A 17,019-nucleotide genomic window follows, 5' to 3' on the forward strand; every position below is an offset into this window, starting at 1 on the left:
TGAGTTAGACCAGTGCTTGGGTTGGGATTTATCTCTGTCTCGGAACAAATGTCTGTCTGAGGTGAATTTTCAATTGTCAAAGGTTCTTTTGTTCTTAAATTGTACTTCATTTTTGAGCGTGCGAAAGACTGTTTGTACGAAAACAATTTACTACTTCTCCTCTTTATAGACTGCCACATTACTAAAAACTCGAATTATCTCACCAGGGAATCTGCAACTTGAGACTGACAGAGTTGTTCCATCCGGTGGGACTTCGGCCCCCAACAGCAATACACTGCTGAGTCGAATTCTTGTAGAAGACCCCAGTTATAGGATTTTTTTTTAAAAAAAAAGGGTTGGTTCAATTTTGGGGGCTAAAGATTCAAATTTCAAACGTACATTTTTCTCAGTTCTTGTTTTGCTTGTTGAAATTGAGAGATCAACAGGACGCACGTGTAATTTATACTAAAAATGAGCTGAATATTTCATTGTTCAGCTCATCGCTAATGTAGACAATTTGTCAATGTCGGGAATTTGTCCTATATTTTTTTATGAGATCTTATAGGTTCTGATAGCTGTATTTTTAGATCCTATCAGTAATTTTACAAAATGTTATGTCTGACGAATAATACAAATTTACCTTAAATTATGCTTAATTTTAATGTTGTATAAATTATCAAGTATCATGTCAGCTGTAATAAGCTTTAAATACCTTTTAAGATCATGAAATACCATCAGAATCTTTGGCTCCCAAAATCTTAGACAATGAAAATGCTTGATTATTTGAAATATTTGCTGAACCTAAAATAACAGGTTTTGAAAGCAAAGTTCTGTCTAGTACTGGTGATTTATTCCTTCCCAATTAAAGCAACTCAGCATACTGCTTAGGCTTCAATACCCGCGGAGGTGGGTTATTTTTCTGTAAGCGTCATGATCAGCATTAACGCCTTCAAAATTAAATTCTTTTACACAAAGAACTACAGCTGAAACTTTTGATCAAATTCAGAAAAAAGCTCTGAAAATAAAAGAATAAAATTTATGAAATGAATTCAGGATGCACATCTTTATATCTATCTTGAAATTGCTTTTTATAATTCAACAATGATCATAATTTTTACAATATATTCCATATGAATAGGAAACGTAGGATTGATTATTTCAATTGAATCTAGTTAATTAATATAAAAAACGAATACAATTGGTGCAAAAGAAAGATAATTAGAGATGGTCAAGGCACAAAGATGAAGTTTTGACCTCTTAGAATCTTCAAACCAAAAACCCTTTTGCATCAACGGTAGAGAGATTCACTCTAATTTAAAATCTTGACAAAAATTTAAAATTTAAAGAAGGATAAGCAGGGATTCTTTTTAAAAAAGATATAATAAATCTGACACTCACTGATGGAATGAATTAAGTATCTTCAAAATGGACAGTTTTCAAAAATTAATGATTGTGTACCAAAGGACAAAGTAAAACATGACTAGACTACAAATTACTATGTTCCATCTAGCTGCCAGGCGACGCTAATGTTCTCATCAGTTTATAAAACAAAGTATCTGCATTTGTTGCTAAAATTCGGAAAGCAAGCCTGGTATATTGCGCACAGGGATCAGAGAACGCGATAGTCATCAGAGAACACCGAGATAGCAAGCCTGCTCAGAGCATTTCTCTTCGTAAAGCGAGTATGGAGCCATGATTGACGCTCTTTTCTCTCCCATTTACTCACGCCCCAATTGATGATAACCCTGTCAATGACCTTAAGGCAAAACTTTTCTGCAACAGAAATTCACTAGACAGTGAAGGATTGTGCTGATAAAAAAGCTAAAGAGATATTTTGAATAATTTCAGGCAAAACGAACTTGTCTTATTTACTCCGCTATTATTTAGTTTATGTGGCATTCTTATCTTCATCTATTTGCGAGACGCGATATAGTCAATTTATTGTCACGCAGCTGAGACACATGAGACGGCAAATTTAAACTGGTTATTTGAAGCTGTGAATGCTGTTGAAGATCCGATTGTATTGCTTGCAGGCAAAAAAGGGCGGAGATTACATAGAATATTTTTCGAGGTAATGTTATTGATCTGATTAACCAGATTTTCTGATGGTTGCTTAGATTGCTTGAACTCGTCTCAAGGCTCTCCCAAGAAAGATATCGACGTGATAATAGGAAAACAAGAACTTTGCCATCTTTAGTTTCTTCAAAAAATTGACTGTTGACTTTATATATCTGGCTTCTTTTGGAGAAGCCTTTTCAAAGAGGATTTTATTCAAACATGAGGATGCTGAATAGCTATCTAGTTTTTAAAGAAAATGTTCAACGAAGTTTTTTATAACACACGCGCACTCGGAATGGCTCCGGGCCAAATTCATTAAAGGTAATTTTTGTAGGAATTGCAATTGCTATGATAGCGCACTCTTCTGATAGATTAGCTCTTCGCACACCTTACAAGACAAACTGACGAACATAGACACTGCTGAAGCATTTTCTAGTAAATTTGGCAAGGAATGATTTCTGATCAATTGAATTTCAATTGTTCAAACAGCTTCAGCCTTAAATTGTTGCACTGCCATCTCAAATTTTGATAGACCATCTCCAATTCCATGTTTACAGAAACAGTTAAGTGCTTTTTAAACTGAGAAACTCAATTATTATGATTATCAATAGTCATTCCCGTGAAATGTGTACCATCTCAAGTTGTCATAATAATTTAATAATAAACCAATAAAAAAATTAGCTGTTCAATTCTTATATAATAACCACCGTTGAGTTGCCCCCGAGACGTATTTTACCACACTTGCCTTGGACGGAGTTTTTTTATCGCACCTGCGCAAGCAAATAATGTAAGCAGAACTAGAAGCTGCACCCAACAGTCACTGTCTGTGTTCGGTTCTTGCAGCATCTCTAACAATTCATTATGACGGAAAACACTACTCACATGGAAAACTTTAGTTTCACCACTTAAAGCAAGGCAAATAAGCGATCGTGAGAAAATTATGTCATGACAAATAGGCTTCTATCTCTTGCAACCTTTGTGTCCAATCGTACCATCGCTCGGCAGAAAATCTGCAAATTTGTATTTTCCTGCAAAAAAATGGAACGCTTTTCACTTTATTTCTGATCGAAATTGCGTTTGTTCTCGTTTCTTCAAACTACTGCAAATTAGGGCCCTTTTGTTGCTTTCATTGTAACCCACAAATCTGCATCTGGTGCCCTCAATTAGTAACCGTTGCTGCTGACCACTGGTCAAGTTCCAGTGCGGAAATAGAAATAAATTTTTAAGTCATTGACATATATCATTTAGCAAAAAAAAACAAAATCCTGGTCATGACTTAAAGACATGTAAACAAAATTAATGGATCATCAATGTCCAAAAGGTACAGAGAAAAAACAAATAGAAATAATTATTTTCCGCAACAATCTACCGAAATCCTCAGATCAAAAATTTTTTCTGCCATCTAGGCACTGGTTAACATAATCTGTCCAAACAAATCCTTCATTTTTATTCAACGCTTTTTGTCTAATAAACGAACAATTGAAACTCTTTCTGAACAAATGAAAAACTCTCCGACGCTTTTTGGTTGAAATTTTTTAGTTATTCACGGCAATTTTTCTCTCTCTTCTCATCGAACTCGAATGTTGCATTCGACGCAACATGGAACCCATTTGTTGGTCGAATACTTCAAGAACAGTCGCCAAATGTTATGCTATACGCTAGCAGTTTCCTAATTGAGGTATCAAATGAGTAGAACAAATGAAAATGAGCAAACTAAAGTCAAGCTTCTACATCGCATAGCACTCATTTTTTTTACTACCGTTCCTTAGCGTCAAAACTAAATTTTTGGAAAGGAACGTTTGTGTCAGAAGATATGGTTCGATAAAATAAAAAATTGAGAATATGCTGTAGAATATGATGAAATTTAAAAGTTGCGTCTTCCAGGATCAACAAGATGATGCGAAAAACTCAGAAAATGCTCAAACTTTAGGATCCTTAGGAGAATGGACTAACACGAAAATAAAAAAAATCAATATTTCCAGCAGAATGGTATAACTTCTTTAAATATAGCCGGCAGATTGCCGGAATAGCTGCAAACGAATAGACTTGCGTGCCGTAAAATAGAGATAGAAACAGATACAGATATAAGTTGAAAAAGCTATCGACGCCGCTCTAAAAGCTATGTAAAAAATAAAGCTACAAATAATAAAGCTTTTTAAAATTCATTGCGCAGAAGCCTTTTCATTAGTGACCTTTACTACACTTATGAGTTCCTTTGATCTTATATTAATTCAAAATAAACTTAAGTTTTAAAGTGCAAAAGTCAATTTTATTGAGTGTGGTAAGCCACTTATGATCAAAATCTAATCACGCAAAGAAGTTTTGCTAGAGAGAGAGAGAGAGAGAGAGAGAGTGAGAAACATGCGCAAATGCCGTTGGACAGGAGGAAGCTATTCAGAAAATTTGACCTTTTCAGCTTTGCTGTGTGAAAAATGTAAAACGAAAAAAAATCAAAAACTCTAATAATCAAGAATTAGGGCATATATGTTTGGCACTACTTAGATGCATACTATTGACCTTTATAAGTAAATGTTCACAAAATTTAAAGTTTCATAAGTGAGTTCAGAAGTCATTTTTTTGAGTGAGGTAAGTCATTGAAAAAGTCAATTCCAAGAAGTCAGGGTAAGACGAAACAAAAATCTGTTAGACGAAGTAAAAAAAAACATAGCAGGACAAGTCCTGTCGTACAATTCAAGAAATTTTCATTGACTAAACATAAATTAGACCTCGAATGGTCCATGAGTGAACTGGGAAAACCATTTCTAAAAAATCAGATCAATAAAATTTAAAAATAAAATAAAATCAATGTCAAAATGCCGTATGTGAGAAATTTGGTTAAAACAAAGAAACTAGACCTAGAATGAACTATAAATGGATTGTGAAAACTATTTAGAAAAACATCCGATCCAAAAAATCCAAAAAACAGTAAAAATCAAAGTGAAATTGCCGCATGTGAACAAAAAACCACTAGCGAGAAAACGAATTTCTGTTCAAACACCGTTTTCTCATTCTACTTTGAAATTAGAGCAAAAAAATTTCACGCCGCAAAACCATTGGCTTTTTCGCTCCACTTCGTGACCAAAATCACTACTCCAATTTGACTTCAAAAATCATGAAAATGAGTGAACAAATTTTTAAAAAAGACCGCTCCAATACAATTCAAATTCTTTGAATTGTAAAAAACCAAGAGCAGCGCAATATAGCTCCGCTCAGCTTACAGCTATAAAAAGAAATCAAGCCATGTTTTCATTAACGGCACTAATTTCGGTGTCATTGTCTCCAACTTCATAAATCCTCTGCAACACTTGAAAACGGTAAAACAGTTTTTTGTTTGAATGAATAATTATTTTTACAAAAACCGAACAAACAATTGAGTCAAACATAAGATTTCTAGAGAGAAACTAATTTCTTCCAAAATTTTTGAGTGCATTCTCTTCATGCTCGATTTTTTGAACAAAACATGAAAATTTTTTGAATTCGCAGAGCAGGCAGCTTGGACGAAAAAGTGGAAACATAACCCATTCACGTGGAGTGATTGCTCTCAAACAACTGGCGAACAGTTAGATTTTCCAGTGGGTAACTGGAGCGTAGGGAGGCTAGTTTAAGAAATAACTGAGAGAGGGGGGAACTATTCTGTGCACTAGGGAGGGACAGGTTGAAGCGGAGTGAAGGGGTCTACGGGGTCTAGTAAACCTGAAGACCAGCAACTTAATGCCCTCTGCTGGTCGTTACCTGTTTATACCTCTTCTGAAGACTAGAAAAATAAACGTAAGCCGAGTAACGTCGGACGAAATGATCTCGAACCACTGGCATACAATTTCGAGCAACTGTCGAACAATTTTGAGCAACTGAATTTCCAAAATGCAAAAATTTAGAAGTGTGCATATAGAGAAACTTTCAAGGTGTAAAAACTTCTGCCTAGAAAGGTGTTCGAACCCATGACCTTTTGTATGAGAGTTGCGGACATTAGCCATACGCTGCACGGGCTGTGTACGGCCAACACTCACAATCAGTTTTATTGTACAAACAGTCGTCTTAATTTCTGAATTCGAGCAACTCACTCAAATCACTCAGAACAAAATCAAAAAGTCAGCCGTAAAAAATGCACTCAATCAAGAAATGAAATCGGAAGAATGTTCTAGAAGAAAACATTCAGACAAAAATTTTGCTTAAAAGAGAAACATCTTTACAATAACTGCTTCAAACTTCGTTCGACAGCATTTAATCAGATTAAATATCACTGTTACTGAGAAAAACCAACTGTGAAGATATTTCCCTCATGAGCTTAGGTGTCAATATGATCAAATTCTATTCAACTTTCAACATCAAGACTAAGCGTTTTTAAAAGGCCTTAAAGCAGAACAAAAAACTGCATAAAAATTTCGAAAACTACGATTTTGCTTTTATTTTTGAGCCTTCACACCAGTCTACATAGTGCAAGCAGCTCAGAAAATGCAACGTGATTTGAAATCTTCGGTCTGTACAAGTTTATATGATTTCAGATTAAGGGCTCTAGTCAAAATATGTATCCCACAAAAAATTGAAAGGGCCAGTTCTTGGATTATGCCTCATTTAGAATAAACCGGCAAAGAACGAATATTCCTCTTCGAGTCTCAAAACCAATATTCTTCTTTTGATAAAACCCCGAGATAGCTTCAGATTTTGGTTGGCCGCTATTAATGAAAACCGTATAAGGCTAAACATAAATTCGTTTGCAGTTTACATTTAGAGATAAAAGCTATTATCGAACATCGAACAGAACAGTTATGATAATTTGCAATCCTAAAAATTTCCATAATATACGTTAGCTGCTGTCGTTTATAACATCGAAACAGAATGATGCATATTTTCTGCAATTATCAACCATAAAATTTTAAGCTACACGGTCAAATAAGCGCTAAAACTCACAGCCAAAGTTAAGCTTTGCTATGTTCTGTAGTTCCGACCCGCCTAAAAAATCCCAAAATAAATGAAAATTTTGCTGTTTTCGAATTAAAGGTTTCAAGGTCCTAACGGTCAAAAAATCCAGTCGGCTGGTCGTTAAAATCAATTAATACATCAAAAGATGCTTGTTAAATGCAGGGCAAGCAGTTTGAAAATTTTCTCCTGATTCAGAGCAAAGCTTAGAGATGAGGTCCATTCCCTCTTTGCCAGCATTCTTTCCGTTATTTTCAGTTCACGTTATAGTTTAAATGAGTTCACCTTCGAAACAGTAGCCATCAAAACAGCTCCGAGTAATTTTTAGCTGAGATTATTAGCAATATATTTGAGGAGAATCAAACAGATTTGGTGGCCAATCATTGACTGCATCATCGTTGTGGATCCTCCTACTCCATCGATTCTAAACTGTCGGACATTTTGATCCCTTCCGTGCATCTGTACTCCATTTGGTTTCCAATCATAGCACCTGACGTGAACGATTGATGGCCACCACCTGCACCAGACGGGAATCCCTGTTGGCACCCGAAAGCTGACCCCTGTGCACCCATTTGCGTTTGAAATACGAACGGAGATTTGTTCGGGTTGTAATTCCCTGCATTGGAGGCAAAGCTGCCTGTGCTACTCGGGGTGCTGCACGTTGAGTTGCTCAGCCCCGTAGAGTTGACAACATTGGTTCCGATTTCCATCGGGAATGGAATTGAGCTTTGGAACGAAGAGCCGGAGATGGTTCTCTGGTACTGGATAGGACTCGAGGCGCCTGCCAGTGGCGAAAAGCTGACTGTTGCCAGATCGCAATGATTGTTGTTGTTGTGGGAGGGAGGGGGAGATGATAAATGATTGAGGTGATGATGTTCCATGCCGCTATTGAGTGATATCTGGTGTTGTAGGTGATTGTTGTTGAAATAGTGAGCTGAGTTATTAATGTGAGATGTGTTGAAATTTCCTGATGCGCTTGTTGTCATGCTGCTGTTTGGAGAATCTAAACAGACCAAAGGCTCATAATAATCAATTATCTCACGCAGTCAAAACCAAAAAAACTCAAATTTCAAAAAGATCGTTTTATTTCACTACAGTTGCTGTTCGGATATCGGAACCTGTATCTAAATGATATATTAACTCAACGTTTGTATTCAGTAAAACATCTGAGCAACAGAATACATGGTTTAATGACTCATAAAAACTTAGTCTCAATCAATCCTGAGAAAAAAATCTCGATCATTTATGTACCAACTAGCGAACTCCTTGCAAGGCTCCTAGGAACAAAGTCTGTTAGTAATAGCTATCAAAATTTGTCCGGATGATATGTCAAATCAATATCGCACTAGAGTGTCTCAAGTTTCTTTCAAGAGCATCAAGGTGCTGCATGTCTTGACAACGTGCATAAGGTTCATTTAAGTGAGTAGTTAGTTTGGGCAAAGGAGAGAGGTGAAAGTTAACCTGTTGTGAAGAGGTGATTGAATGAGAGAGTCATGTCAGATGGGAAGGCAGGCGGAGTCAAAGGAGTGTTGTGGGGAGGAAACGCCGAGGCCTGAAACAAAACCCAACTAGTCAGACACTGCATAATCGACAATCCGACTTCAAACAAACCGTACGATGCCCTAAAAGCCCACAATCATTGATACTTTGTATTTTGTTGATATCGTTTAAAAAAGACCACTTAAGTCACTCAGTAGATTGACAAAATCATGGTTTCAACTGCGGTTTTCTCTCAACTCCGAGATTGACAGTCGGAGCTGAGCAACTGACATATTGTCTATACAGTCAATTTGGATTTATTGACCGCGAGTGTCACCCAATGGGAATAAGAGAAAGAAAGTAAGAAGCAAGAGACGCTGCCCTTTTCTACTTTCTGAACATTTGTTTTTTTTAAATGGGAGCCTTACAAGCTTGAAACTATTAACAATGAACAGTCGTACAAATAAAATTCAATAACCGGATGCAATAGGCATTAAACACTCCGATTTATGTTTTTCAAGTACCTTTTCTTTTTGACAGCTGAAACAATACTTTAAAAACAGAACTAGGACAACATGATGTTTAAATTTTGAAAATGTTGAAATAGTAATAAAAACAAACCGACAAACGTCGGACAAATTGCTCTCGAACAATTTGTAGGCTGTAGCAAAGGCGGGGAGATTTAATTTAGAGTAGGCTATAGCAAAGTAAAGCGTTTTATGGTGCAAAAAATTCTGCTAGGGAGGGATTCTCACCCGCAACCTGCGTCCAAGACTGAAGCATTTACAAATCGGCTATGAGGACCCTATATTCTCGGAGCTTACAATCCGAGAACAGTCTTGTTTAGCAATGCAGACTTATATTCTCAATAAGAGCAATTTAGGTCAAGCAAAAGTTCAAGAAGTCAAGCGTGAAAAAGTCACAAGATGTGAAATTAAAACAATTTTCTAAAGAGCACGGTCAAGCAAAAAATTTGCATAAAAAAGACACACGTTTACAATAATTGCTTCAAACTTCGTTCGAGAGCAACTAAAAGTTATTAAATTTATCTGTTTTCCTGTTGGATCAGGATTTCGGAGAGTTGACTAGTGAATTTAGATATTCTTCTGGGCATAAATTTTTGCCAGAAGTTGTTGACAAAAGATGCCACACAATAAAATTTGTCAAAAGTTGCCACTAAAAATTACATTAATTTTTATAACGTCCACTGCGAATCCCCGTCGTCTGATGCCTGCTCAACAATTTTTTTTTTTACCAGTATGCTCTAGATGATAATTATAACGCTCTAATAACTCTTCCAACATGCAAACTTAAAGCTTAGATAAAATTTCTGTGATGCTTTGCGCTGACACGACACATCACAAACAAGAAGCATTCCGCACTGATGACGCGTGGAAAATTATTAAATGTCAATTGGCCCGAAGACTCCAATCGTTCTTGAATATTGGAGAATATCAATGGGGGCAAAACAACTTCAGCAATCATTTGCAAACCATTTTTCCAAGTTCATTTTGTCAGGGGGTGTCTTCAGATATTGGAGTTTAAAAAACATTAGTTTACTTAAATAACGACTGATAACAACTATTTATGTTACCTTGCTTTTATTTAATGTCCTCTATAATTCATAAATTTTGAGAAACACTGGAAAGCGATAGGTATTTAGAGTGACTATTCAATAGCACTGGAAATTCGTGAATTTCTCAAAACGGGTGATAAATTCATGGATATGGAATTTGTGGCAGCTTTGTATAACATCTTTTCGCTGAAAATTTTGTTTCAGAAAATTTCTGAACCTGATTTCTAATATATATATAATATCGAAAATTGAAACAAAATATCTTTGACCAGGACGCAAATTGTTTGAAAGTAGTTTAGTTGACTAGTTTCCGAGTTACTTTTATTCTCAGAACAAAAAATTTGTCAAACCAAATTTTTTTAAATAAAATTGGAAGAGCAAATACATCTTCTCTCCTGCTCAGACACAATTTTGAAAAAAAAAACAATTTTGGTGGGAGGGGGTCTTTGGCTGCACGGGGCCCTTACGGCCTGAACGATGCGCAGTGGCGATTGGGGGGGGGGGTGCAGTGAGGGGTGAGGGGGGCTGATCTCCTATCCCCTATTTTATTGGCGGTTGGAACTAAAATGATATTTAACTTAGTTCTCATGTCCATATCAGTTAATAATGTTTTGAACAAATGGGTATTAAGCGAAATCTTCTCTGAACTCTTTTATGAAGCTCAGGACGCATAAAAATGTCCAGAAAGGAAAAAAACATAGCTGACAGGTTGCCAGAAAAAAGCCGCAATAGCATCGTAGATCTGCAGTCTCAAAAAAAAGTATAAAAGACAGATCAAAAAAGAAATTTATTCTTTTCATTAAGAGCTGAGATGTTATAATTCGATTAAGACTCTGTATAAGTTATTGCTGCCTCTATTAGCTGCTTTCAAATAACCTTCATTTAGAGTGACACACATTGAGTTGACCTTATCTCTTTGAATTGAAGTAAACAAAAGTCTTTGAGAGTGAGGTAAGTTACGCGTGATTAAAAATTGAATCACGCGAATGAACAGAAAAACTCGCTCCACTGAGAGTGAAAAATGACGTCACGCATGAAATTCAGTTGAAATTGCATGAACGAATGAATAAAAAGCAGATTTGAAGTGATTGTGACGTTATATGGTCTTAACAAAAATCTTGACGACAAAATAAAAAAAAATGGGAAAAACCATTTCTAAAAAAAATCAGATAAAAAAGCCAAAGAAAAACAGAAAATCAATGTCAAAATGCCGCATGTTAACAAAAAACCACTAGCGAGAAATGGAAATTTGGTTCAACGAAAAACTAGGCCTTGAATGAACTATGAATGGATTGGAAAAACCATTTAGAAAAAAAATCCGATCCAAAAAAAACAGTAAAAATCAAAGTGAAATTACCGCACGTGAACCGCTACCGAGAAAGCGAATTTTTGTTCAAACGCCGTTTTCTCACTCTACTTTAAAATTAGAGCGAAAAATTTCACGCCGCAAAACCACCAAATTTCTCACCTGGCTGCTATTGCTGTTCTGTTTGACAACTTTCACTTCGTCAAAGAAGTCACTCACAGCTGCCTGAAACAAACAATATACACCACTTAAAATCTATCAGTAGCAATAACCCAAAGATCAAAACAGGTAATAACTAATTGCTTAAATTGTAAATTACATTGTGGTAATAAAATTGATTTGCTTTTGTTAAAATTATAAGTACATTTAATAGGACCCACCATCAGTCATTGGACACCAGATCACCTCAGATGGCTACCACTAATTCATTCAAATTTTAAGGCAGCTTCTAGTAGATGAATTTTTATGGCGTTCTTTGAACATAAGTTCAGCAAAAAACGTCATGAATTCATGTAACACTAGACCAGAGGTTCATCTCAATCTGTTCCAAATGTTTTTGACGACAGTACTTTTCATATTAGCAACTTTTCAAAAAAAATAAGCATATCCGTTCTTTTAAATCAAGTTTACGGATGATAAACGAATTGCTCTAAAATGAATGGATACCAACCTCATAGTCCCACTTGAAGTGTGCGAGGATGCGGACAGCCTGGTCTTGTGGGTACCCAGTTGCCCTCACAAACTCGTTTGTCATCATCTGTTGTCTGATCAACTCCAGATTGTGGATCTGCATTGCGTCACCTGCACCCCTGCTTCCACCACGAACTGCTCCTACCGCTCCTGCTAAACAGTCCGTTTACAGGACATGCATGTCATCAAGGAAACCTTTCGATACAAAATATCAAATAGTACCAAAAAGAAGAGAAAACAGTTGCTTTGAGTTTTAAAATTCACTGAAAATATTTTATTACCGCAACGAGTTTATTGCAAACAATCATTTAATTAATTATGGGAAATTATCACGCCGTGACTTTAAGTGTTCTATCAATACCTGATGCAATATAAAAGTTCTTTATTCTGAGTTAATTTTCTTGTTCATTATTTGTCAGTCGGCATGTAATTAAATTAAATTTTTTGTTAGCATATTTAATTAACTACGAAGCGCTACATCATAATGATTAAATCGAAAGTTCACACTCTGCCTACTAGTTTCATTACTAACATCCAGGGAATTCAGTGCTGATTTTTTATGATACAAGGCTGTGAAAAATGGCCATTGTCCATGTCCCAGCGACCCATGGGACGTGGAATAAATTATCCGCTTAAATATCAAAAAACACGCTTGTAATGTTGTAATGCCGACTGCTAATTTGCTGGGTGTTATTCTAGCAATATCAGTAGCGGGATGAAGAAATATCAGTAGCGGGAGGGGTGGAAAGAAATGATGTTAAAATATGCGGAGCGCGGGCGGGGGGCGGGGGGGGGGGGGTTTAATCTGGCTTCAATCTGGTTTTAAAAAAAGGAACAAGAGGCGTGGCAATGTCTGTTCGCACAATGTTCCGACCCCGCTCATCTATATTTTTCACTTAATTGCCTACCAAATAAGGAAGAGATTAAAAAATTTAACAAATCGTTCAACAAACCACTGAAAGAATAAAACAATCTACCTGACAGGGCTGGAGAGAGTTGTCATTAACGTGACTATCAGAACAGACGGCGATAAAAATCAAACAATTACAAACATTAATAACGACCAAAACCCGTTGTCCATTTTTAAATAACAATTAATAACCAAATCAAAATGGCATCAGATAAAAAAACTATACTAAAAACAGAACCTGAAATTCATAAAAAAATATGGGACTTTTCCTCAATGCGACCTGGTAACAAGTCGACCAGAAAAAAGCAAAAGGGCAAAGTTTTAAAAAAACGTTGTTTTGAAAAGAATTAATGTCAGAGTAAAACTGATTAAAAACATTATGTAAACTCATGAGAGACTAATTTGTACCTCCATAGAAAGCTATTAAGACCTTTCATTATCCAGGATATGTCGAACGACTACAAAAAGAAAGACAAATACAGGCAAAACCAAAATCAAAAATTGCACGAAAACGTTGTCCCAGCAAATTAAACATTAAATGGATCACTGAGAACATTTAAAAAAGATTGATTGTGCTTTTTTCAACGGTCAACAGGGCCACCCGTAAATTTGATACTGTGAAAAGAAAAACACCTAAAAAAATTGGCAAAGCGGCAAAAAACCCTAAAACTTTTTGAAAACTCGTAGTACCAAGAACAAAGACCATTTGAGGAAAATAAAATCGTTTTAAGAGAAAATTGCAGTTAACTAGATAATAAGTGTTGTAACTTGTCTATAAAGATACTAAGCTACAAACAAACAGAAACAAGGGTGGCAAAGCTCAAAAATCCATTGTCCTTTTTAAAAACAAATGATTTCAAAATTTATGAAAAACAATATTTTAAAAAGAACAGAGAGTTTATCTTGCAACTTCTTAGAAAACTTATCTTGCGCCTGTTATGAGTCAGACTGAGTCGTAGGACAAAAAAACAATGGACACATGCAGCACTAGAAAAAAATCACAAACAATACGAAACCTAGTGTTGATTGAAGCCATTATAAGATATTAACCGCGAGAAATTAAAGTCTTCACTCGCGTCTCCTTTGAACATCACAAAGTATTATCTGTAAAAAGACTATCTCAAAATGACAACAAAAGAACAACAAACAGTGAAAAGTATCAAAGACTCAAAAAATTCTTCTGAAACAAACTGTCTAAGCCCTAAAAACATCAGCCCAAACGTTTAATCAACAAAAAATCAATGTTTTGTTTAACAAAAAAATAAGGAGATGTTTAAAAAATCGAACGAAGTTACAAAAATGATACAAGATTGTAAAATACGAGAAAGTAACGAAAAACAGAACAATAAGGAAAAAGATGAATATTTGAAGTTTTTGAAAAGATTTTGAAAGTCAAAAGAACCATCAGCCATATACCGAAATCAGTTTTTAATCTCATTAATATATCCAAAATTGGTCATTGAGACCTTTAATTACCAAAAATATGGCATACGACAAAAAAATGACAAAAAATACAGGACAAAAAACAGCCGAATTCTGCAAGAGAACAGTGTCGTAGCCAGTTTTAACTAAAAGAAATAAGTTCAATTGCGTATTTTTTTGACGATCTTTTTTCGGTTGATGTTTCAGTAATATGAAAGATTACCAAATAAAAAAAGAACAGCAAAAATGGTCAATTCACAAAAATGACAAAACTTGGTATGAGAACTCTAAGTACCAACACCAAGAACCCGTTGTTTAAAAAAACCGCCACAAAGATAACATTGTAATTTATATGAAAGAAAGTTTGACCTGTATTTATTGATAATAAGCTTAAAGCTGACAGAATTAAGATACAAAATTGACAAGTTCAAAAGATCACTGAAGTTTTAAAACAAAAATATTCAATGTCATACGATACATTAGATAACAAAAGAATACGTTTCATAGGTTCACCTACACCTTCTGAAGAATCCATTTGTATCTTTGATTAGTTAGACTTGGTAGTCAGACTGCAAAAAGATTAACAAAGGCAGAACACAATAATTCATTTAAAGTTTACTAAAACTTCGTCAAAGCCATGAAATCCATTAGATTTTCTGTGTAAACAAACTATATCTATAATCAGACTCATTCTCATCTAAATGGGAGCTGTCAATAAATGAGTTGTGGATTGAAAATTTTATTCGTAATTAACAATTGTTAAGTGAAACATTTGAAGAAAAAAAACACTAATGCAATTTGTATAATTAGTGAGATAAATTTGCAAAATAAAACTGCGAAATTGTAATTAGAGAAGACTTTTATAGGGCGCCAAATTTCAACAAACCCTCTTTTGGAGGTCGTGTCAGTGGTTTACAGGTCTATACTTCCTGTAAACTTATACAACATGGACAAAAAAAGCATATTTTGTGCCATTTTTGATGAAAAAACTCTGAATGTTGAAAATTTTATCAAAAATTTTAGCCAGCCAAAAAACCTCCAATCAAACAATTTAGCAATGCTCTTGTATCTCTAACGGTAACAATAACACTCTAACATTAAAAATTTTAAAACATTTTGAATTATTATGGCAGAACTGAGCCACATTATAGCAAAAAATGCGGAAGTGAATAAAAATTGTCGAATATCCACAAAACTGTTAACCTTGATAACTCTCTGTAAAACCGAAATTCGAAAAGATCTTCTTAATTCCATATTCTAGGATGCACGTCCTTTCTAATGATACCACTCACAACTCTCTACGATGAATCGATCGCCCAAAATTGACTGAACAAAAAAAAACCTATTTGAGTACATAGTGCCTCCCTCCCCACTAGATTGGGAGTTGGAACTTAAGATAGAAAATCAATGCTAACCTTTGGTTCGTATAAAAACCGATAGATAACCAATACCCATCTTCGGCTCCTAAAAGGAGACAGACCACCAATACAATATAAATTTTTGGATGGCAAAGACCTGTAGAATAACAATACTCCTCTTCGATCTACCGGTCTATTGTTACATGGCCATGCGACAAACTAGCTCACCAACCATTGATACAAACAAGGAGAGGTTGTCAAATTATACCGAAATTAGCTGAAACGTGATCACTCGAACTCCCGACTGCGATGGGTGAGGTGGTCTCGGACATCTGTTGGTCTGGAAACCCTACATCGCCTCCTCCTCCGCCGGACGCCGAAATTGCTTCTGAACTTCCCGACTCGAACGGGGTGGCGGGCGAATTTGGGGGCGTTTTTTGACCTCCTGCATCTACCCCTAGGGAAATCATGATTGCAAGCCAAGGAAATCCAAGGGTTATAACAAGCACCAATTAATACTCGATGATTAGGGCCAAGATTTGACGTTTCTCGATTATTATAACCAGTACTGGTTATTAATAATTCTGAAGTGGTCCCAAATTGTTGGCGAGGGTGATTTGGCAAAGGAGGGGTAGCTGAAAATTCTGCCGGGTAAGCAGCAGGTTTTGGGGGCGATCTTTTAATTGTTCTACACATTATTAGTTGATTCTGACTTCAGCCTTAATTGCGTAACACTTGTGAAATAGTTGTAAACAGGTCCATGTTGGTAAAACATTGTGCTCATTATCTGAAAAAGTGAACTGATCTACTCTCAGAAATAATTGCATTTCATCAAATTAAACAAATTAATAAAGATTGCCTCAGGTAATATATATCAAATGCTTTAAAGCAGCAAAAACTTGAATTGAAGTGAATTTTTGATGGCAAATTACAATTAACGAAAACTGTTGCAAGACATGCATCATTTATCACTTACAATTACACCATCACGGACTCACAACGAGCAATATTCAAGCTCACTTACTGCAAGGGGGAAAATGGAAAAACGCAAGACTTCAGAAAAAAAGTGTTTGTTAGCAGTTTGTTATTTTAAATGTAATTGAATTTTGTCTGCTTAAAAAATTTTTGCAATGAATAATAGGACAACTTAAAAAAATTCTCTGAGATAAGGTCATTCAATTTAAGGAAGATGTAAAATTTGCTTACATTTGCCTCTAGTGACTTGTTTTTTTTTGTGCTAGTTTTGCGAGCAAAACTGTTTATCATTTTTTGAAGTTCTACGAGAGTTATGAACTACGTCAGTAACGTGAAGTTCTACGAAGTT

The 17,019-nt window shown here is 35.5% G+C and overlaps 1 protein-coding gene across 2 annotated transcripts; it reads right to left on the bottom strand.

The window, feature by feature from the left end:
* Positions 1–6,728: 6,728 nt before the first annotated feature.
* Positions 6,729–16,503, bottom strand: LOC142348795 (uncharacterized). 2 transcript variants are annotated; one of them, XM_075400296.1, is made up of 5 exons: positions 15,964–16,503; positions 11,986–12,155; positions 11,478–11,540; positions 8,416–8,506; positions 6,729–7,957 (listed from the first exon to the last, which is right to left on the bottom strand). In XM_075400296.1, the coding sequence occupies exons 1-5, from the start codon at positions 16,163–16,165 to the stop codon at positions 7,365–7,367; spliced, it is 1,119 nt and encodes a 372-aa protein (XP_075256411.1). In that variant the 5' UTR covers positions 16,166–16,503; the 3' UTR covers positions 6,729–7,364. The 2 variants fall into 2 exon arrangements, with proteins under 2 accessions (XP_075256411.1, XP_075256410.1); XM_075400295.1 differs by having other exon boundaries at positions 11,986–12,158.
* Positions 16,504–17,019: the final 516 nt, after the last annotated feature.

This window comes from Convolutriloba macropyga, chromosome 10 (genome assembly GCF_964194025.1).
Source record: "Convolutriloba macropyga chromosome 10, txConMacr16.3, whole genome shotgun sequence".
Classification (NCBI taxonomy): domain Eukaryota; kingdom Metazoa; phylum Xenacoelomorpha; order Acoela; family Convolutidae; genus Convolutriloba; species Convolutriloba macropyga.

What these genes read in the sequence shown, in the direction of transcription:
- LOC142348795 (XM_075400295.1), bottom strand. Translation starts at nt 16,165, where the DNA reads ATGATTTCCCTAGGGGTAGATGCAGGAGGTCAAAAAACGCCCCCAAAT. An exon ending in TCACGTTTCAGCTAATTTCG is followed by an intron (nt 12,159 to 15,963) that starts GTATAATTTGAC and finishes CGGACTGTTTAG; the next exon opens with CAGGAGCGGTAGGAGCAGTT. An exon ending in ACTTCAAGTGGGACTATGAG is followed by an intron (nt 11,541 to 11,985) that starts GTTGGTATCCAT and finishes TGTTTGTTTCAG; the next exon opens with GCAGCTGTGAGTGACTTCTT.